Source organism: Lepus europaeus, chromosome 10, assembly GCF_033115175.1.
Source record: "Lepus europaeus isolate LE1 chromosome 10, mLepTim1.pri, whole genome shotgun sequence".
Lineage (NCBI taxonomy): Eukaryota > Metazoa > Chordata > Mammalia > Lagomorpha > Leporidae > Lepus > Lepus europaeus.
Window position 1 is genome coordinate 44,624,375 of NC_084836.1, and position 20,106 is coordinate 44,644,480.

Below are 20,106 nucleotides of genomic sequence, written 5' to 3' on the forward strand. Positions count from 1 at the left end.
TAAACTTTATATAAGAAAAAATGACATATATATATAAATATATAAGATATCACTGTGTATTTTTTATTAAAAAAGGATCCAAAAGCTTTTATACCCAGTTTTGACTTGTATCTTCCTTCATTCTCTCTTACATCTGTCTGTCATTTCTGCTAGAGTACCTGTGTAGTTCAAGTTGCCATGAATTAGAATAAGATCTTCTTGAGAGGTGTCCATTTTCCCAAATAGAGAGGTTACATTTTTCTGGCACCATGTTGCCCAGGCTGTGTGGGTCAACAGACATCTCATACACTGCACAATGATTTAGCCTAGCACAGTACCTTTGAAGGAAACCTGACAGTATTTACCAGAATGTTAGACATATTTATCATTTGATCACTGATCTGACTTGTAGAAATAACCCCTACAGATGTAACTCCAGTTATAGAGAATGATATATATAAAATACTGTTGGAGCAGCATTTTAGTAGCATATTAGATATAACTCAAGTTTCCAGCCACAGTTGGCTGATTAAATCATATATGGTATGCCCACACATACATGGGAGAACTCTATAAACTAGGATTATGTGTGTAAAAGAAGGCAAGGTATGAAAGAATGAATAGTTTGCTATCTCTTTTTAGAAAAAAGCTATATGCTCATATTTGCTTGTTTATGCTTAAAAAATGCTTTAAAAAGGAGTTTTCTGTAAGCAGGAACAGTGTGGAAACATGGTACAATAGCAAAACACATATACTTTTTTATATTACTTTGTCTTTTAAACCGTTTTATGTAGAATTCAAAATAAAATTGAGGGGCTGGTGCTATGGCATGGCAGGAGCGAGTAAAGCCACCACCTGCATTGCTGGCATCCCATATAGGTGCCAGTTCAAATCCTGGCTGCTGCACTTCTGACTCATTGAAAGGCAGTAGAAGCTGGCCCAAGTCCTGCACCTGCTTGGGAGACCCAGAGGAACTCCTGGCTCCTGGCTTCGGATTGGCGCTGCTCCAGCCATTGCGGCCAACTGGGATGTGAACCAGCAGATGGAAGACGTTTCTCTCTCTCTCTCTCTCTCTGCCTCTCCTTCTCTCTGTGTATAACTCTGACTTTCAAATAAATAAATAAATATTTTTTAAAATAGGTGGAATGAGAACTCTGTAACGAAAGTAAACAATTCAAATCCCTCCCCCCCAAAAAAAGATAAATAAAATTGAATAGTAAGAGAATTTAAAATAAGGTGGGAATGGGGGAAATAGGCTGTTAGTAATACATGCATTTGTCTGTATACCTTTTCTACCTTACACCTTATCTTCAAAAATCACCACATTTGGGCAGGCATTTGGCCTAGCAGTTAAGATGCCCACTTGCTCTCTCACAGTGGGTCCATGACCCAAATCCACTTTCTATTCTAGCTTGCTGCTACTGTGTATTCTGGAAGGCAGCAAGCTAGTTGAGTCTCAGCCACCCAAATGAGAAGCCTGGATTGAGTTCTTGGCTTCCAGCATTGACCTGGCGCATTTCCACCATTGTGGGCATTTGGGAGCATACCAGCAAATGGGAGCTCTGTTTTTTTCTTTTACTCTCTGCTCATAAAGAAAGAAAAAGAAAAAAAAATCACCACATTGGACTGCCAGACATGCCTATGAAATACGAATAGCTGGCTACATTAAAAGGAGAAAAACAGTTTCTCAATAGAATTCACTTCTAATATACACAATCAATGTTTTGCAAAATTTTCAGCAACAACAGAATGGGAGGGAAGCAGCCAAGTCATGCCTACTACAATTTCTTCTTTAAAAATGGAAATTGTTCTTTGATTATCCTTTATACTGTAGAGTTTGTTCACTTTGGAAAGTCAGTCAGTATCATATAAGGGGACACTGAAGGATAAAAATGGGTTAAAACCTTTTCAATTGGTTTACATTATTTTAACTCTATTCCAGAATAATTTGTAGTGTGAAATGTGTGATTTTATAGTAGGGGCTAGAAATTCATATAGTCTTATTATTAGGGAGGTAATTTGTATAGGAAAGTCCAACATGACCTGTTGTCCTCCCCTTCAGGTACTCTACAGCACTCATCAGTTATTACTGTTTCCTCTAACATCAACAGCTGAGATGGACTAAACCCAGGCAGTAGTGGCTGTTCACTAATATATGGGGCTGAAGAACTCTAACAAAATTGTTGATGAGGTGGTTTGACCACTGCCCATCAGTATAGATGCGAGGCATCACCTAGTACATGAATCTCCAAACCTGTATTTATATTTTTAAATCACAGTTTCTTATGGAAGACTGAGCAACATCATGGGTTATACAGAACTCCAGCTGATTTAGAGATTTGATCCACTTGATTTAGAGAGTTTTCAAAAACTACATCAGCCAAAACATGGAGGAAAAAACAGATTAAGAAAAAATGACTCAGAAATCAATTTACATGGTTATTTTGCCATCTATTTTAAGTTAAGTAGGAATTACATTTTCCAAGTAGAACTCACACTCACTTATTAGTTCATAAATATGATATATAAAAATATTTGGGTTTACTGTTTTGTTTTTTAGGGCTGCTCTTGAAGAAAATCCTTATTTCCGTTTGAAGAAAGTAGTGAAATGGTATTTGTCAGGATTCTATAAAAAGCCAAAGGTACTGTTCATATTTTACTTCTTTAAGGCTTTTATGAGTTCCTTATTTTATGTAATCCTTATTTTTTATGCAATCTTTTGATTGTTAGTAACAATTTCATTCCTGGCCTCTTTTAACTTAGAGAAATACTTGATCTTTGAGAATCATATTATGAGGCCAGCACTGTGGCATAGCAGGTAAAGCTGCCACCTGCAGTGCTGGCATCTCATATGGGCACCAGTTCAATTCACAGCTGTCCCACTTCCAATCCAGCTCCCTGCTAATGTGCCTGGAAAAGCAATGGAAGGTGGCCCAAGTCCTTGGGCCCCTGCACCCAACGTGGGAGACCCAGAAGATGTTCCAGACTCCTGGCTTCAGATTGGCCTATCTCTAGCCGTTGCAGCCATTTGGGAATTGAACCAGCGGATGGAAAGATCTCTCTTCTCTCTGCCTCTGCCTCTCTGTAACTCTGCCTTTCAAATAAATAAGTACATGTTAAAAAAAAAAAAAAAGAATTATATTGTGAATGAAATCTTTCAATTTTACTTCATGTAAATTCCATTCACTGTGATTTTTTTTTTTAAACTTTATGTATTTGAGAGAGAGAAAGGAGGAGGAGCTCTCATCTGCTTGCTTACTCCCCGTATGCCCACAGTGCCTACGGCTGAAACTGGAAGCCAGGTTTCCTGTGTGGAAGATAGGAACTCAGTTACTTGAACCATCACTGCTGTCTCCCGAGGTTACATTAACAGGAAGCTGGAGCAGGAGTTGGAAGCAGAGCTAGGAATTGGACCCAGGTTACTGCTGTATGAGATGCAGGTGTCTTAATCACTAAGCTAAATGCCTGTTCCTATTGTGAAAATGTGTAAGAGTGGCTCCCAGATGACACAGTTGAATGGTTTTTTTCATCAATTATCAAAATGTCTATTTCACTCCAATACATTACAATTAAACAGTTTTACTGATATAAACTATTTGGAATTTTCTTTATTTCTAATTTGAAACTTGTATGTTTTTTACTAGGGATTGAAAAAACCTTATAATCCTATTCTTGGGGAAACCTTCCGTTGTTTGTGGATTCATCCCAGAACAAACAGCAAAACTTTTTATATTGCTGAACAGGTATTAGAAATGCATGTTACAGAAACAAAACTTATCTGGAAGTTACTGGGATAGTTCTATATTCTTAAGTATATATTCTTAAGTATTACGATTACAGCCATAGAATTCTTGAACCAGAAATAAATCTTTATTCTTACCTCCTTTCTTCCTCTAACCCCCCACCCTCTTTTTGGGTGGGAGGCAAGCTCATATTTCCAAAACATTGTTTTTGATCATTCTTCACTGGCTCTCCAGTTCCAAAATCTAGTTTAGACCTATTTGTCCAGTATGCGAGATCCTCCGTATCTTTACAAATACATCTTTCTAACCTTTTAAACTTTATTAACTTAAGCTTATGTACATCTGTATTTATGATTTCAGCCTTCTCCATATATGCACAAACTTGAAGAATATGACATTGTCTTTCAATAATAGTGGCTCCTTAGGATAATTTGTACCTTGAGTATGAGGAAGATTAGAAACCCCATGTCCTTTAGTGAACTTTCCTCTCCTACAGATTTTAATATACACCTCAAATTAATAACTCTTCTACCTTGTATAAATCACTATAATTTTTGACAAAATTGAAAAGCTTGAGATTTAACCCATTTTAGATTCTTCTAATTTCATCAGACTTAAGATATAAATATTTTGAAAACATTAAATTATTACAAATTATTGTTTGTCAAAGCTTTTGTTTTTGGCCGCCAATTCAATAATCTATACAAAGATTAGTATTATAACTGTATTAGTTATTCATTGCTGGATAGCAAATTACTACCAAAACTGAATGGATTAATTTTCTCAAATGATGAGGTTCAAGAATTTGCAAGCTGCTTAGCTGGGTGGTTCTGACTCAGGGCTCTCATGTTGCATTGATGATTTCAGACAGCTTTGTGACCATCTATAGGACTAAGCTAGAAGATTCATTTCTAAGTTCCTTCAATGGCTATTGACAAGAGAATTTAGATTCTAGCCACATGGGCCTCTCCAAAGGGTTTTTCACAATATAGAACCTATGGTTTTCTTCACAGAGTGAATGATAGAGAAAGAGAGAGAAGTTACATTATAATCTAATGATTATACGACCACTTCTATACAAACAACCTTGATACGGTATAAGAGGGGCCTGTTTAATGGTGTGAATATAGGGATATGGGTTTCCTTGGGAGACAGAAAGATGATCACTGCAACCATCAATATTTTAATTTTACTACTTATAGATATTTCTTTTTGATATAATAATTGAACTTTTGATAAGCACAACAATATGTTTATCTTGTTATATATTATGTTTTTTCCTATGCTCAATAGGTGTCTCATCATCCACCAATATCCGCCTTTTATGTTAGTAACCGAAAAGATGGATTTTGCCTTAGTGGTAGTATCCTGGCTAAGTCTAAGTTCTATGGTGAGTTTCCCCATGTCTCAAGCAGCATCCTTTCCAGGGACATGCTGTCGTTCAGACTGTGATGTGGACTGTTGTCATCAAGGAACTTACATGTTATTTTAAGTATCGCCTTTGCTTAAATGGCCTTTTTTGCCCATTTGTAAATAGAGGCATGGCTCATTTTCATATAAGTTTGGAACAAATATGTGTAAATTCATCACAAACATTACTTATGAAAAAGCAGAATGATTGTCCACTATAGCCCTTTGTATATAATGTATTTATTTTGCCTTTAGCCCTACTAAGCCTTTTTGTGTCATATCAGTAATCTGAGGGATCAGTCTTTCTAATTTAGTCTTTTAATATAGACTGAAAGAATACTCAGCCCAGAATCAATCAGTTATGATATTTAGAATTTAACCAAATAACATACCAATAAAACTTTCTGCAAGTACAGGGGAAAATAGAGAAATAAGAGTGCTGTAGGAAAATTTAATACAAAAACTGACATTTCAAACAGATCATGGCCAAAGCTATAGACCAGTAGAAATATATAGCCAGTAGAAAATGTAAATGCTGGCCGGCGCCGTGGCTCAACAAGCTAATCCTCCGCCTTGCGGCGCCGGCACACCGGGTTCTAGTCCCGGTCGGGGCACCGATCCTGTCCCAGTTGCCCCTCTTTCAGGCCAGCTCTCTGCTGTGGCCAGGGAGTGCAGTGGAGGATGGCCCAAGTCCTTGGGCCCTGTACCCCATGGGAGACCAGGAGAAGCACCTGGCTCCTGCCATCAGAACAGCGCGGTGCGCCGGCCGCAGCGCGCTACCGCGGCGGCCATTGGAGGGTGAACCAATGGCAAAAGGAAGACCTTTCTCTCTGTCTCTTTCTCACTGTCCACTCTGCCTGTCAAAAAAAAAAAAAAAAAAAAAAAAAGAAAATGTAAATGCTTCCATTTGACTTTCTAAAATGTTTAAGTGGAGAAAAATCAAATCATTAAATTTCAACAGCAGAATTTTAAATGTGAGAGAAAAAATATTGTGGTAAAATAGGAGTACTAAAATAAATAAACAGAAATCCAAGTAAATAGAAATCTGGTGACCTGAGAGGTTGGAGAACCATAGACAGGTCTTAAAAATCTAGGAATACTTCTTGATCAGGAACATAGTATGTGCCTCTATTTTTCTTCAAAATGTCTTCTATTTTGCTTGATGTTTATTCTGGTTTGTTTAGTTTATTTCTTGTTTTATTTGCCTTGTTGTCTTCTGAAGATTACATATATTTCATGTTTGAGTCATTCTTTTCTCACTATACCTCCCTCAACCTACCCTGACCCACCCAATTATAATGTAAATGATTTTTATGAACTGTGTCTTTCCCTTGTAGAAATCTTTATTGAGTACCATGTGTACTTTATGGGATTGCTTCAGCAGTTGGCTACCTTTTCTCTGTGTTATAGTTTACATACATCAGAACTATCTGTTCCTATATAATTAGAAAGATTGTACTAAATGCAGCCTTTACAATGGTCCTTGCGCAGGCAGCTGTGAGGGGTGTTTGTAACTTCCTCATTTCTTCTTTGATTATTGGGTTGTTCCAATAGAAACCTCTTGTTTGGTGAGCTTTGATAGCTTATATTGTTCTAGAGAATTTTCTAAATGAAGCTAAATGTAAAGATAGCCAGGTAGAACACATATCACTTAAGAAGTAGTATCGTCCTTAAACAAATACCAATTGATTTCGCTCACTTGGAATCTATAAAAGCCAATCTCATAGGACTAGAGAGTAGGTAGTGGTTACTAGGGACTGGAATGGTTGACAGAGGCAGCATTTGGAGGCATATTACTCAAGGGACACAAACTTACATTTAGACAGGAGGAGAGTTCAAGAGACTTATAGTAAAATATGACCTTTGTTAATGATGATATTGTATTTTTGACAAATGCTAAAGGAATGGACATTAAGTGTGCTTACCACAAAATAACTATATGAAATAATACAGATGTTAACTATAATGTGTGTGTTGTACATGATAGATACATACAAGTTTATCAGTCAAGTAAATAAATTTGTAAGAGATTTAAAACTTTCTTGATATTTTATGGTAAACTATCAATTTTTCCTTTTATAATTTTGGCTTTTGGTACTTTGGCTAAAAACAGCCTGTCTTACTTTAGGTTTATGAAATAATTCACGTATGTGTTCTCATACTTTTTGTTTCCATTGTTCTATGGCATTTCTGTGTATAGTATATAAAGAATTAAGTAAGATTATAACTTTCTTTTCCCAAAGCCAGCTAATTTTCTGACTGCACGGTTTGTTTATCACTGATTTTTAATGGCATTATTTCCTAGTTTAAGGACTATAATTTGAGATTTATTGACCTGTTTTTTTCTGTCCCTTTGCATCATTTACTTTTATACTATCTGATGTTCTGCAGAGCGGATAAAATATAGGCACTTAATCACTTCTTTGTAGATTGAAACATACATTATTATTTGAGAGAATTGCTCATATTTCTCAAATGACATCCATGAGTAATTTCAGAGTCAATTAAGTTAAGGTTTTTGAATCCTAAACTCCATTTGATTTTCCAAGTCAGAATTATTGATCTTAACTACTTGCATTTTTATAGTTTCCTCAGATGATTCTAATGCACACTAAAATTTGAAATTGCTAATTAGTGTTAAGTGAAAAGCAGAATGCAAATAATATATGCAATTGAGCCATTACCACTTTAAAACATTTGTATATGAGGATAATTCAAAAAGTTCATGGAAAATGTTTATTATAAAAGAAACTATGTATGATTAAAATTTTTTGCACCAAAATAAATTTATCTTTTTTTTTTTTTTTTTTTTTTGACAGGCAGAGTGGACAGTGAGAGAGAGAGACAGAGAGAAAGGTCTTCCTTTTGCCGTTGGTTCACCCTCCAATGGCCGCCGCGGTAGGCGCGCTGCGGCCGGCGCACCGCGCTGATCCGATGGCAGGAGCCAGGTGCTTCTCCTGGTCTCCCATGGGGTGCAGGGCCCAAGGACCTGGGCCATCCTCCACTGCATTCCCTGGCCACAGCAGAGAGCTGGCCTGGACGAGGGGCAACCAGGACAGGATCGGTGCCCCGACCAGGACTAGAACCCGGTGTGCCGGCGCCGCAAGGCGGAGGATTAGCCTAGTGAGCCACGGCGCCGGCCATAAATTTATCTTTTAATTCTGTTTTTCCATTTACTTCTTGAAATTCCCTCATGTGCATGAACAGGGAGAAAAGATGCAAAGCACTCTGTTAATATTTGATAATTAAACCAGAATGAAGGAATTATGAATAATTGTCTAAATTTTTCAAGTTTTTTGAAGAAGTATTTCCTGTGAAACACAGGAAAGTCCAGTTATTTTAAGATATAATTGTAAATACTATATATTGAAAGAAAAGTCATTATAAAACATGTATAAAATTGGATGCAGAAATCTATATCTCTCTACTTTTAAAATAAATTGAAAAGAGATTATATATCAGTGTTCTTAGACTTGTATATAAGTGTTTGGAAATGTGCACAGATATATTCATAATAGTCCAGGATAGGACAGAACCCTAAATGATTATCAGTTAATAGGCAAATACTACAACTACAGCCTTTTTTTTTTTTTTTTTTTTTTTTTTTTGACAGGCAGAGTGGACAGTGAGAGAGATAGAGACAGAGAGAAAGGTCTTCCTTTTTGCCATTGGTTCACCCTCCAATGGCCGCCGCGGCCTGCGCGCTGCACGCTGCGGCCGGTGCACCGCGCTGATCCGAAGCCAGGAGCCAGGTGCTTTTCCTGGTCTCCCATGCGGGTACAGGGCCCAAGCACTTGGGCCATCCTCCACTGCACTCCCGGGCCATAGCAGAGAGCTGGCCTGGAAGAAGGGCAACCGGGACAGAATCCGGCGCCCCGACCGGGACTAGAACCCAGTATGCCAGCGCCGCAAGGCGGAGGATTAGCCTGTTGAGCCACGGCGCCAGCCAACTACAGCCTTCTAACCAGTAATAAAAAAGAATGAAATATTGATACAACAGTGTAGATGAATATTCAAAACACCATGCTTAGTGAAAGAAGTTATACATAGTAACCTACATATTCTGTAATGCTGTTTGTGCCAAATTCTAGAATAGGTAAAACTACAGTGACTTAAAGAAAATGTTCACTGGAAGTTTCCTGAGACTAACGGATTGACTGCTGAGTAGCAAGGAGAAGACCTTCTAGGGTGATGGGAATTTCTTTATCTTCTTTTTTTTTTTTTTTTAAAGATTTATTTATTTGTTTGAAAGGCAGAGTTACAGAGGTAGGGGGAGAGACAGAGAGAGAGAAAGAAAGAGATTGATCTTCCATCCTCTGGTTCACTCCCTAAATGGCCATAATCGCCAGAACTGGGCATATCTGAAGCCAGGAGCCAGGATCCTCAAGGGGTGCAGGGACCTAAAGACTTGTACCATCCTCCTCTGCCATCCCAGGCACAGTAGCAGGGAGCTAGATTGGAAGTGGAGCAGCTGAGACTCAAATCGGCGCACATTTGGAATGCCGTTGCTGCAGGCAGCAGCTTTACCCACTACACCACAGCATCGGCCCGAATTTCTTTATCTTGATTATGGTGATGGTTTTCTGACTCTGCAGCAGCTGAATGAAATTCTCAAACTGAAAGTAGATCACTTTCTGTATGTAAATTATACTTCAATAAAACCGAAGGTATAAGGAGAGAAAACTACACGATGGAGCAAGGACAAAAAAAGTTGTCTGGGATCATTATATCACTTAGAAGTATGCAAAGCTTAAATAATGAGACTTACAGATAAGAAAGTTTTAGTTTAAAAAATTAAGCTATACAGTAAAATAGTATTTTAGTGAATATTCTGCAAATTTAAGATTTTTCTTAGGATCCTCACTTAAACAACATGCACATAACTTTTTTTTTAAAGTACTTGTTTTCTAAGAATGGGAATATGAAACAAATATGTTTAGATATAAAGTAATGAATATACATGTTTGGGCATATTGAGATTGAAACATTTTTCTGACAGTCCACTATAGATGTCTCGTAGATATTCTAAATATAGTTTACATGTGTTGAATTGATTGAATTGGTGTTGTGAAATTTAATAAATAATACTCATTGCAGGAAACTCATTATCTGCAATATTAGAAGGAGAAGCACGATTAACTTTCTTGAACAGAGGCGAAGATTATGTAATGACAATGCCATATGCTCATTGTAAAGGTAAATCTTTTCAGTACATGAGTTAGATATTAGTTGAATATTTTTAAGTAACTATATGTGTCTGTAATTTGTTATGTTTTGAGATTGATGGTGTCAGACATGTTTTGTTTGAAAATGTGCTTGATTTGTAGACCCTTAAGATTTTGTTATTATCAGATGAATATATCTGTGGTCAATGAATTTACCCATAAGGAACATTTTGTGTACTACAGGCAAAAGACTAATATATAATCATGGAATTTCTTTACATTTGCTTTATCTGCAAGTTTTGGAATTTGATGAAATTGCCCATTATTCCAGAATACTTAAAAGTGATTTTCATCTTCTTGTAGTGCCACCTTTGACATTTAATTTTTTATTTTTCAATGTACCAAATTCTTGTAGAATTTTTTTATTAGCCCCATTTGTCAATTTCTTAAAAATTAATATATTGTGTTTTTCCTCCATTGTTTAGAATGCAAAAAAGGCTAATACAGGCTAAGCACTCAACTTACTATTCTATGCATTTTGTAAACTCATTTAATCACTTGTAAACTCACTTAGTCAATTCCATAACCCTCTAAGGTGGGAATATTATTTTTCCTGTTTTATACATGGAGAAAACTATGTATAAAGAGGTAATCCCTGGCATCACACAGCTAAGATGTGGCAAAGTCAAGATCTGAACCCAAGCAGTCCACCTCTGCAGTCTGAACATTTAACTGCTTTGCATCAGTTTCAATTCTGAATGTTTTGTCAATTTTTCTTTCTTTAGGAATTCTTTATGGTACAATGACACTGGAGCTTGGTGGAACAGTCAATATTACATGTCAAAAAACTGGATACAGTGCAATACTTGAATTTAAACTAAAGGTTAGTAGAGCATAATAGGAGATTACCACCTAATGAAAGGGGAGCTGTGCCATAAATATTGACCAAAGAGTATAATTTTGTTTCTAATGTAAGAATACAATTCATGTCAAGTCAAGGACCTGAGGGGGAGAGGGCAAGCAAAGTGACTATCTTGGAATTACCTAAGATGGTAGCCTTGAGAGATCCAAACTATCACAAGGTCATCATTTTTTGTTTTTAATTTCAGTTAACAATTATTGGCATTATACAGGAGGTATTATTTAAGAAGTGATTAGATAGAAATTTCTCAGTAAATTAAAGCAGTGCTTTACAGAATACAGGAGGTATGTGTCAACTTGGACTTCAGCTGTGTACATAACACATAGTTTTATTAGGTACCACCTCTGCAAAACAAATTAATTTATAACTCACAGGCTTAAAAATAACCATGTTCTGGCCGGCGCCGCGGCTCAATAGGCTAATCCTCTGCCTGCGGCGCCGGCACACCGGGTTCTAGTCCCGGTCGGGGCACCGGATTCTGTCCTGGTCGCTCCTCTTCCTGTCCAGCTCTCTGCTGTGGCCTGGGAGTGCAGTGGAGTATGGCCCAGGTCCTTGGGCCCTGCACCCACATGGGAGACCAGGAGAGGCACCTGGCTCCTGGCTTCGGATCAGCGCAGTGCGCCGGGCGCGGCGGCACTTGGGGGGTGAACCAATGGCAAAAGGAAGACCTTTCTCTCTGTCTCTCTCTCTCTCACTGTCTACTCTGCCTGTCAAAAACAAAAACAAAAACATGTTCTGATTCTTATGGGTTCTGTGAGTCAGGATTTGGAAAGAACTCACTGGAATCTCATGTATCTTCTATATAAGGTACTGAGCTTCAAGAAGACTTGCAGGCCATGGATGATTCTACTGATGGGGGCTGATTTTTGATGGTTTAGCACAGCTTGACAGCTTCAAGGTAGTCAGAATTCTTATTTGGTAACTTAAGGTTTCCAAGTATAAGCATCTCAGTGAACAATGCAGAAGCTGCTTTTGCCTTCTAGGAAGTAGGCTCAGAAGCCAAATTACACCACTTCTAATATCCTCTGTTATTTGAAGAGTTGCAAGTCCACCCAAATTCAAATGGAAGGGATGTAACTCCAGTTCTCAGTGGGAAGGTGGTATGGTCTCATTGATGGAAGAGCATATGGACTGGAGGGAAGAACAGAAAACATTGAGTCCCTCTTTGGAAAATTATGTCTGCCTCAGAGTGAAAGTGAAATTTGAGACCTTTGAAATGTCTGTCAGTTGTTGTTTTAAGACAGTACATTATATTCAGATAAACATATTTCTGTGAATCAAATAATATTTATTACTAAATTACTTCTATATTGAAATATATTATTTCTATATTGATATACTTCTATATTACATATCTGATCAGCAACTTCAGTAAAAGAGTATCTGAAATATTATTTGATGTAATGTCTATTGTTTGATTTCTTTTCACCTTAGCAAATTGTTGCCTATATGGTGATAATGATGCTTAAAAATCATGGTGACAGAATCTTGAATAATTTATAGCATCTTTAAGTATTACTATATTGGGGCATCAAAATTATCTCTAGGGACAGATATCAATAAATATATTAGGCCGGCGCTGTGGCTCACTTGGCTAATCCTCCGCCTGTGGCGCAGGCACTCCGGGTTCTAGTCCCGGCTGCTCCTCTTCCAGTCCAGCTCTCTGCTGTGGCCTGGGATGGCAGTGGAGGATGGCCCAAGTGCTTGGATCCCTGCACCTGCATGGGAGATGGGGAGGAAGTACCCGGCTCCTGGCTTCGGATTGGCACAGCGCCGGCCGTAGAGGCCATTAGGGAAGTGAACCAACCAAAGGACCTTTCTCTCTGTCTCTCTCTCACTGTCTTTAACTCTCTTTGTGTCTCTCTCTCTCACTGTCTAACTCTGCCTGGCCGAAAAAAAAAATATATTAAAGCAAAATCTTAAAATATATACCTTTTTATTTTCTTTTTTGGAGGGTATTTTAGTTATATATTTTGCTTTATTTTGTTTTAAGGGTAAATTATTTCTTTTATACATTGTTATATCCCTTACATTTACTGAGTTGTTATAGCTTAGTATATTGTCACATTGATAGGGTACAGTGTTGAGAGTTAAGAGAGAACACAGAACTTGGGGCAGCTCAATACATTGAGTCAGTTATATGAGTATGGTCTTTTGTAATATTTATTTGGGTATTATATTGCTTTTATTTCCACAGCAGCAATTCATGTTTCTTTTTACTAAACATTTCTAACTATAATTTGAGTCAGTAGTTTATCATTTAGGCCTTCAATAGCTTTAACTATAAAATTCTTTTTGTTGTTTTTCTATATTATATGTAAATGTAAGTTAAAATGTTTAACATTTTCTTTTTAAAGCCATTTCTAGGGAGTAGTGATTGTGTTAATCAAATATCAGGGAAACTTAAATTGGGAAAAGAAGTTCTAGCTACTCTGGAAGGCCATTGGGTAAGTATTTTTATATAAAATATTGGCTTTGCAAAAAGGACTTTATGGGAAAAAATTAACAGTCATATTTTAAAAATTAAATACTTATTCCATTGCTAAAAGCATTACTGTTCAATGTAAGCTTCAGCTTAATAACAAATGTTTAAGTGTTGATGTGTTCTCAATGATATTTTTTTGTTTTTATAATTATTTTTCCAAAACTTTTAAATCAGTAGAAATAGCCAACAATTACATATTACTCATTATATATTTCATTGTTTAAGTTACTCATATTAACTCATTTAATATTTTATAGAAACCTGTGAGGCAGGTTCATAGGTACCCATTTTAGTATTGTGTTATTGGCCCTATTTTTTTTTTTTTTTTTATTAAACTTTTATTTAATGAATATAAATTTCCAAAGTATAGCTTGTGGGTTACAATGGCTTCCCCCCTCCCATAACTTCCCTCCCGCCCGCAACCCTCCCCCCTCCCGCTCCCTTTCCCCTTCCATTCATGTAAAGATTCATTTTCAATTCTCTTTGTATACAGAAGATCAATTTAGTATATATTAGGTAAAGGTTTCAACATTTTGGTGTTATTGGCCCTATTTTACAGAGAAGGAAACTAAGGCACAGAGAGCATAAATAATTTGTTCAAAATAAGTGACACAGAAAGGATTCCAGCCCAGAAACTCTGGCTACAAGGCTATGATTTTATGCATAGCATGATACTGCTTCTCACCTAGAACAAAGAGGCACAGATAGTTCCAGTTAGAGCTCATATTTCTTTTAGAAGAATATGGAAAAGATAAGGTGGTAGATAAGAGCCATGGCTTTTATTTATTTCTAAATTCATATGAATGTAATTTTATTAAAAGGAACTTCAGTGAATGAAAAGGATCATGGATCATGGTACTTCCTAGATGTACTCTTACTATGAACACTAAGTATAACCTATGTTCTGCACTGTAGTCAGAAAGTTATGACAAATATAATGAGAAAATGAAACTGGATTTGGGGACACAGCTAAGTGACCACATGGCTGCAAAACTTTTTAATTGATTTCTTAATGTCTTCTGAAGAAAAGTCTTTTTTTGAAGCAATTGAAATTCTAAGATTGTGTTCAAATTTTTAATGCTACGAAGGCTCTTTCAGGTTTTTCTCTATGCATTTGAAGCTATGGACAGTGAACAGTATCTCACTGAGGTTGCACTGTGCCATACTTTGATAGTTTGCAAATGGTTGTCTAGGTTTAGCCTATAATGTTTGAAATCTATTTATTACATAAAACATATGAAATCTCAATTTCCTGTGTATTCAACCTGTTTTTTAATGGCTAGAATTATATATTTTATCTTAACTTTTCAAAAAATGACAAATTTGAAGAGTGTTTTAATGGGTGTAAGGAGTTTGAGAGTGCATTTAACGTAGTGATTAAGATACCAGATGGGATGCCTACATCCCATATACGAATGCCTGGGTTCAAGTCCCAGCTGTAATCACAATCCCTACTTCCTACTAACATGTACCCTGGAAGGCAGCAGGTGATAATGGAAATAGTTGCCATCCATGTCGGAGATATGGATTGAGTTTGTACCTCCTAGCTTTAGGCTAGCCCCAGACATTGTGGGTCCTTGGGCACTGAACCATCTCTCTCTCAAATAAATAATAAAATAATTAATTAATTAAGAAATTTTAAAGAGGAATAGGAAGAGTGTTGTTAGTTATCCCATTCTAAATAAAGATAATTTTATAGATTATTTTTTAATTTTGTCAAATATAGGATAGTGAAGTTTTTATTAATGACAAAAAGACTGATAATTCGGAGGTTTTCTGGAATCCAACACCTGACATTAAGCAGTGGAGATTAATAAGGCACACTGTGAAATTTGAAGAACAGGGAGATTTTGAATCAGAGAAGTAAGTATATCATTTGTTGGCCTAACTTCCTGAAGATCAAAGAATATTTTTATGTCTCTTAATAATATGTTCAGTTTTCTCTGTCTTCTATTGTATTTTCATCCAGTAAAATAGTTTGTAATTTGTAAGCTGTCAGTATTCTGTTTTGATGAATGTCTAGTAAATATAATTCAAATCACCTTGTTTTCTATAGCTCAAAACTAAAACTAATTTTGCCTTTCTCTTACTTGCTCTAGCACCTTAAAAAAAACTTTTTATTTACATCAAATGACAGAACTAGTTAATGATTCTCAGTATCTACCTGTTTTTTCTAATCTGGCATAGGCATGTAGAACTCTAGGTGAAAGGAATATAGATTCTACTTTTGTTCCATTCTCTGAAACACTAGAATAATGCACTGGCTGTGCATGTTCTGGTTTCCAAAGACTTACATTCACTGAGTAATAATTAAGGTCAGAGTTTCTGTTCTTTAGTCAAGAAGTTCTTGCTAGATCTACACTGACACTTTTAAATCAAAACTAATGTATACAGTATTGCCGTATTATATTTTTATATCTCTTTGTTTTAGGAGAAGGGAGTATTAAAGATACTTTGCTAGGCACTTTATATATATTAGACAGCTTACTTCTCAGGTCATGGTCCCACATGTCTATCATTCTGTCATTGGGATTCAAGTCTATGTGTACTTTTCTTTCTACACTCAAAATTGAGGCTGTCAGAAATGGAAAAATATGTATATATGAGTTCTAAAAATTGTTTCAGCTATAACTAAGTGATATCCTTCATCGAGAGCTAAGTTTTGCCAAGGTATATAATTTTCAAGATGTGGATATAATTCAATATACTTTCAAAATGAGGAAACCACTCAAGATAAGAAACCTCAAGCTGACTAGCTGAGATGTGGCAGATCCAGGACTTAGCCCAAGTCTATCAGATTCCATGGCCTTTGTTCCTTCATTGTCAACATGATGCCTTCCCAGATGGGTGGGATGTAGATAATACACTCTCATTTAAATTTAACTGATGACAAAACTGAACTTTAGTAGGGGAAATCACTTTACCTTAATTGTCTCTCTTACAATCAGTGATTTTCAACGCTGTACATTAAAATAATCTGGGAAGCTTAAAAAAATACTTGGACTGACTCCCAGGGATTCTGATTTTAAAAGTTCTCTGAAAAATCATGCATTGAAAGTTGAAAAGTACTGCATTACAATAATGAATCTTTATGAGGCCAGTGAAGTTTAAACAGAATATCTGAAAATCATCTAGGGAGCTTGTTAAAAATGTGGATTCTTGAATTCTAATTTCATTACATTCCTATCATCTTGAGTCAACAACATTCACTACCATATGTTTAAGATCCCATCTAATACATTTCTCTTGCCAAGAAAAAAATTAATTTCTACTCAAGGCACTGGATTTTTATATCTTGACTTATTCCTAAATGTATGAACAGAGCTTTGTCAAGGCTTAAAATCCAAATAAACATTATTCTCTCAAGAGGATTCAAGCCTATCCTCTATAGATGTGATTTTTTGTGCTTTTTAAATACTGTGTTTGCATATGTATTAGACTTTGGCAGCGGGTAACTCGAGCCATAAATGCTAAAGACCAAACCGAAGCTACCCAAGAAAAGTATGTTTTGGAGGAAGCCCAAAGGCAAGCTACCAGAGATCGCAAAACAAAAAACGAAGAGTGGACTTGCAAGTTATTTGAACTTGATCCACTTACAGGAGAATGGCATTACAGGTTTGCAGAGTAAGTAGTTAAAAGAGGTGTTTGTTTGTTTGATTTTAATTTATGAGAGACAGAGAGATAGAGACAGATAAGGAGAGAATCCATCCACTGGTTCACTCCCCAAAACCACAGCAGCAACTCAGTGGGGCTGCAGTTGAAAGCCAGGATCTCAATACACTGAGCCTCCAAGGAGTTCCTGAGCATTAGCAGGAATCTGGAGTCAAGAGCTGGCAGTGGATATCCAACCCCAGCACCCCACTAGGGGTTGCAGGTACCCCAATAGGCATCTTAACCATTAAGCCAAATCCCTGCCCCTTAAAAAGAGTTTATATATTAGGATCATTTGTTGTCTTCATTTCTAGAATATTTGTTAGTTGGAGTAGCTTTTTATTAAACTGTATATATTAATGTGAGATTTTGAACTCAGTGTTCCCTTTATTATAAACCTGACTCTGGTTAGCCTATGAAATAAGCTGAGTATCAGAATATTAGATATGGGAAAATCTTAATGTTAGTGCTATGTTTATAACTATTAATGAAAATTTAAACTTTAAATAAAAAGTTTTTACGTTCTTTGTTCAGTCATTAAAAAAATTTTTTTCCACTTATGTAGTACCCGACCATGGGACCCACTTAATGATATGATACAGTTTGAAAAAGATGGTGTTATCCAGACCAAAGTGAAACATCGTACTCCAATGGTATGTAATAAAAATGTAACTAGATCTGGTAGGCATGTAAATTTGTTAAATCTGTAGTATCTATGGCATCCAACATTTAAAATTTGGTTTCAAAATTTAAAATTTGAGAGGAAAAACAGTGAACTCCAAGCTTGTGTCACCCCAAAGAAATATCAACACAAAATATCTTTAAAGTATACACAAGATGAGAAGGGAATCAAAATAATTTATTACAGAAAAGTCAGACATAAAAGAAGGCAGTAATATTTTAAATGAAGAACAAAAAAGGCATAGGACATACAGGAAATATCAAAATGGCAGAGTTGAACATTTTTCCTTTTGAGTAATTGCTATAAATGCAATAAATTAAACTCTTTGAGCAAAACTCAGATTGGCAGAATGAATTAATATAAACATGACCCAACTATATGCTGTCCATAGAGATTTACCTTAGATCCTAGGAAACAAAGTAAAATGAAAGGATAGAAGAGGACATTCCATGTAAATGGAAGAAATAAAGGAAAGTTGAGGTCAAAAATCATTACAAGAGACATATAAAGGCATAGTCAATTGAAGAGTCAGTTAATCGGCTGGTGCCGCGGCTCACTAGGCTATTCCTCCGCCTGCGGCGCCGGCACACCAGGTTCTAGTCCCAGTCAGGGCGCCGGATTCTGTCCTGGTTACCCCTCTTCCAGGCCAGCTCTCTGCTATCGCCCGGGAGTGCAGTGGAGGATGGCCCACGTGCTTGGGCCCTGCACCCGCATGGGAGACCAGGAGAAGCACCTGGCTCCTGGCTTCGGATCAGCACAATGTGCTGGCTGCAGTGTGCCAGCTGCAGCGGCCATTGGAGGGTGAACCAACGGCAAAAAGGAAGACCTTTCTCTCTGTCTCTCTCTCTGTCATTGTCCACTCTGCCTGTCAAAAAAATAAATAAATAAAAAATAAAAATTAAAAAAAAAGTCAGTTAATCAAGACTACATAAGAGTTAAAATATGTAAGTACTAATCAACAGAGCCCCCAAAATATTTGAAAGAAACAAAGACAGTTTTGAAGGGAGAAATAGTTCTACAACATACATGGAGAATTCAGTGCAGCACTTTTGATAATGGATTCTATTTAGATGAAAATCAAGAAGGAAACAAATTACTTGAACCACAGTATAAGCCAGCTAGACCTAGCAGATACATATAGAACAGTCTACCCAACCACAGAAGAATATGTATTCTCTAGTACATGTAGATATTCTCTATGATTGTATTTGTGCCCTATAACATCTCAATAATGTTATCAAAATTGATATAGAAAGTATCTTTTCTGACATGGGATGAAGCTAGAAGTCAATAAGAGAAAGGAAAATTGAGTAATTAATAAATATGAGGAAATTAAACAGTACACTGCAAAAAACCAATATGCCAGAAAAAAAAAAAAAACACAAGAGAAATTAGAAAGAAATTAGACAAAACAGTGGAGTATTGCAAAGTTTATGAGATGTACCAAAGGTAATACTCAAAGAGAAATATAAATGTGACTACATACATTAAAAAAGAAATATCAGTAACCTAACATTATGCCATGAGCAAACAGAAAAAGAGCAAACCAAATGTAAAATTAGGAAAGGTGGGAAAATAGAGATCATAATGTGGAAATAAGTGAAATAGAGAGTAGAAAAACAAGAGTCAGTGAAACCAAAAGTTGGTTCTTTGATAAGCTCAAGATATACCATTAGTATATCAAAGATCTAGGAAAAAAACAGCAAACCAAACCCAAAACTAGTAGGAGATAATAAATAATTAAAATTAGAGAAGAAATCAACAAAATTGAATATTGAATCCAAAAAAAATACAAAATATAAGCAAAATGAAGAACTGTTTTTTTGAAAAAATAAACAAAATTGACACACCATTGGCCCAACTAACCAAAAAAAAGGAGGGAGAAGACCCAAATTAATAAAATTAGAGATGAAAAAGGAAATGTAACATCAGATACCACAGAAATAAGAATCATCAGGGGGCCGGTTTTGTGGTGAAGCTGGTAAAGCCACTGCCTGCAGTGCCGGCATCCCATATGGGCACTGGTTCGAGTCCCAGCTGCTCTACTTCCAATCCAGCTCTTTGCTGTG

The 20,106-nt window shown here is 36.4% G+C and overlaps 1 protein-coding gene across 6 annotated transcripts in view; it reads left to right on the plus strand.

The window, feature by feature from the left end:
• Window positions 1–20,106, plus strand: part of OSBPL8 (oxysterol binding protein like 8) — a 210,840-nt gene that overhangs the window by 171,720 nt on the left and 19,014 nt on the right. For all 6 annotated transcript variants that reach the window (XM_062203175.1, XM_062203177.1, XM_062203179.1 and 3 more), the window contains 9 exons: window positions 2,540–2,621; window positions 3,624–3,722; window positions 5,016–5,112; window positions 10,230–10,328; window positions 11,083–11,180; window positions 13,577–13,666; window positions 15,431–15,567; window positions 17,143–17,328; window positions 17,921–18,008. In XM_062203175.1, the coding sequence (XP_062059159.1) occupies window positions 2,540–2,621; window positions 3,624–3,722; window positions 5,016–5,112; window positions 10,230–10,328; window positions 11,083–11,180; window positions 13,577–13,666; window positions 15,431–15,567; window positions 17,143–17,328; window positions 17,921–18,008 (976 nt within the window). The remainder of the gene's footprint in view (window positions 1–2,539; window positions 2,622–3,623; window positions 3,723–5,015; window positions 5,113–10,229; window positions 10,329–11,082; window positions 11,181–13,576; window positions 13,667–15,430; window positions 15,568–17,142; window positions 17,329–17,920; window positions 18,009–20,106) is intronic.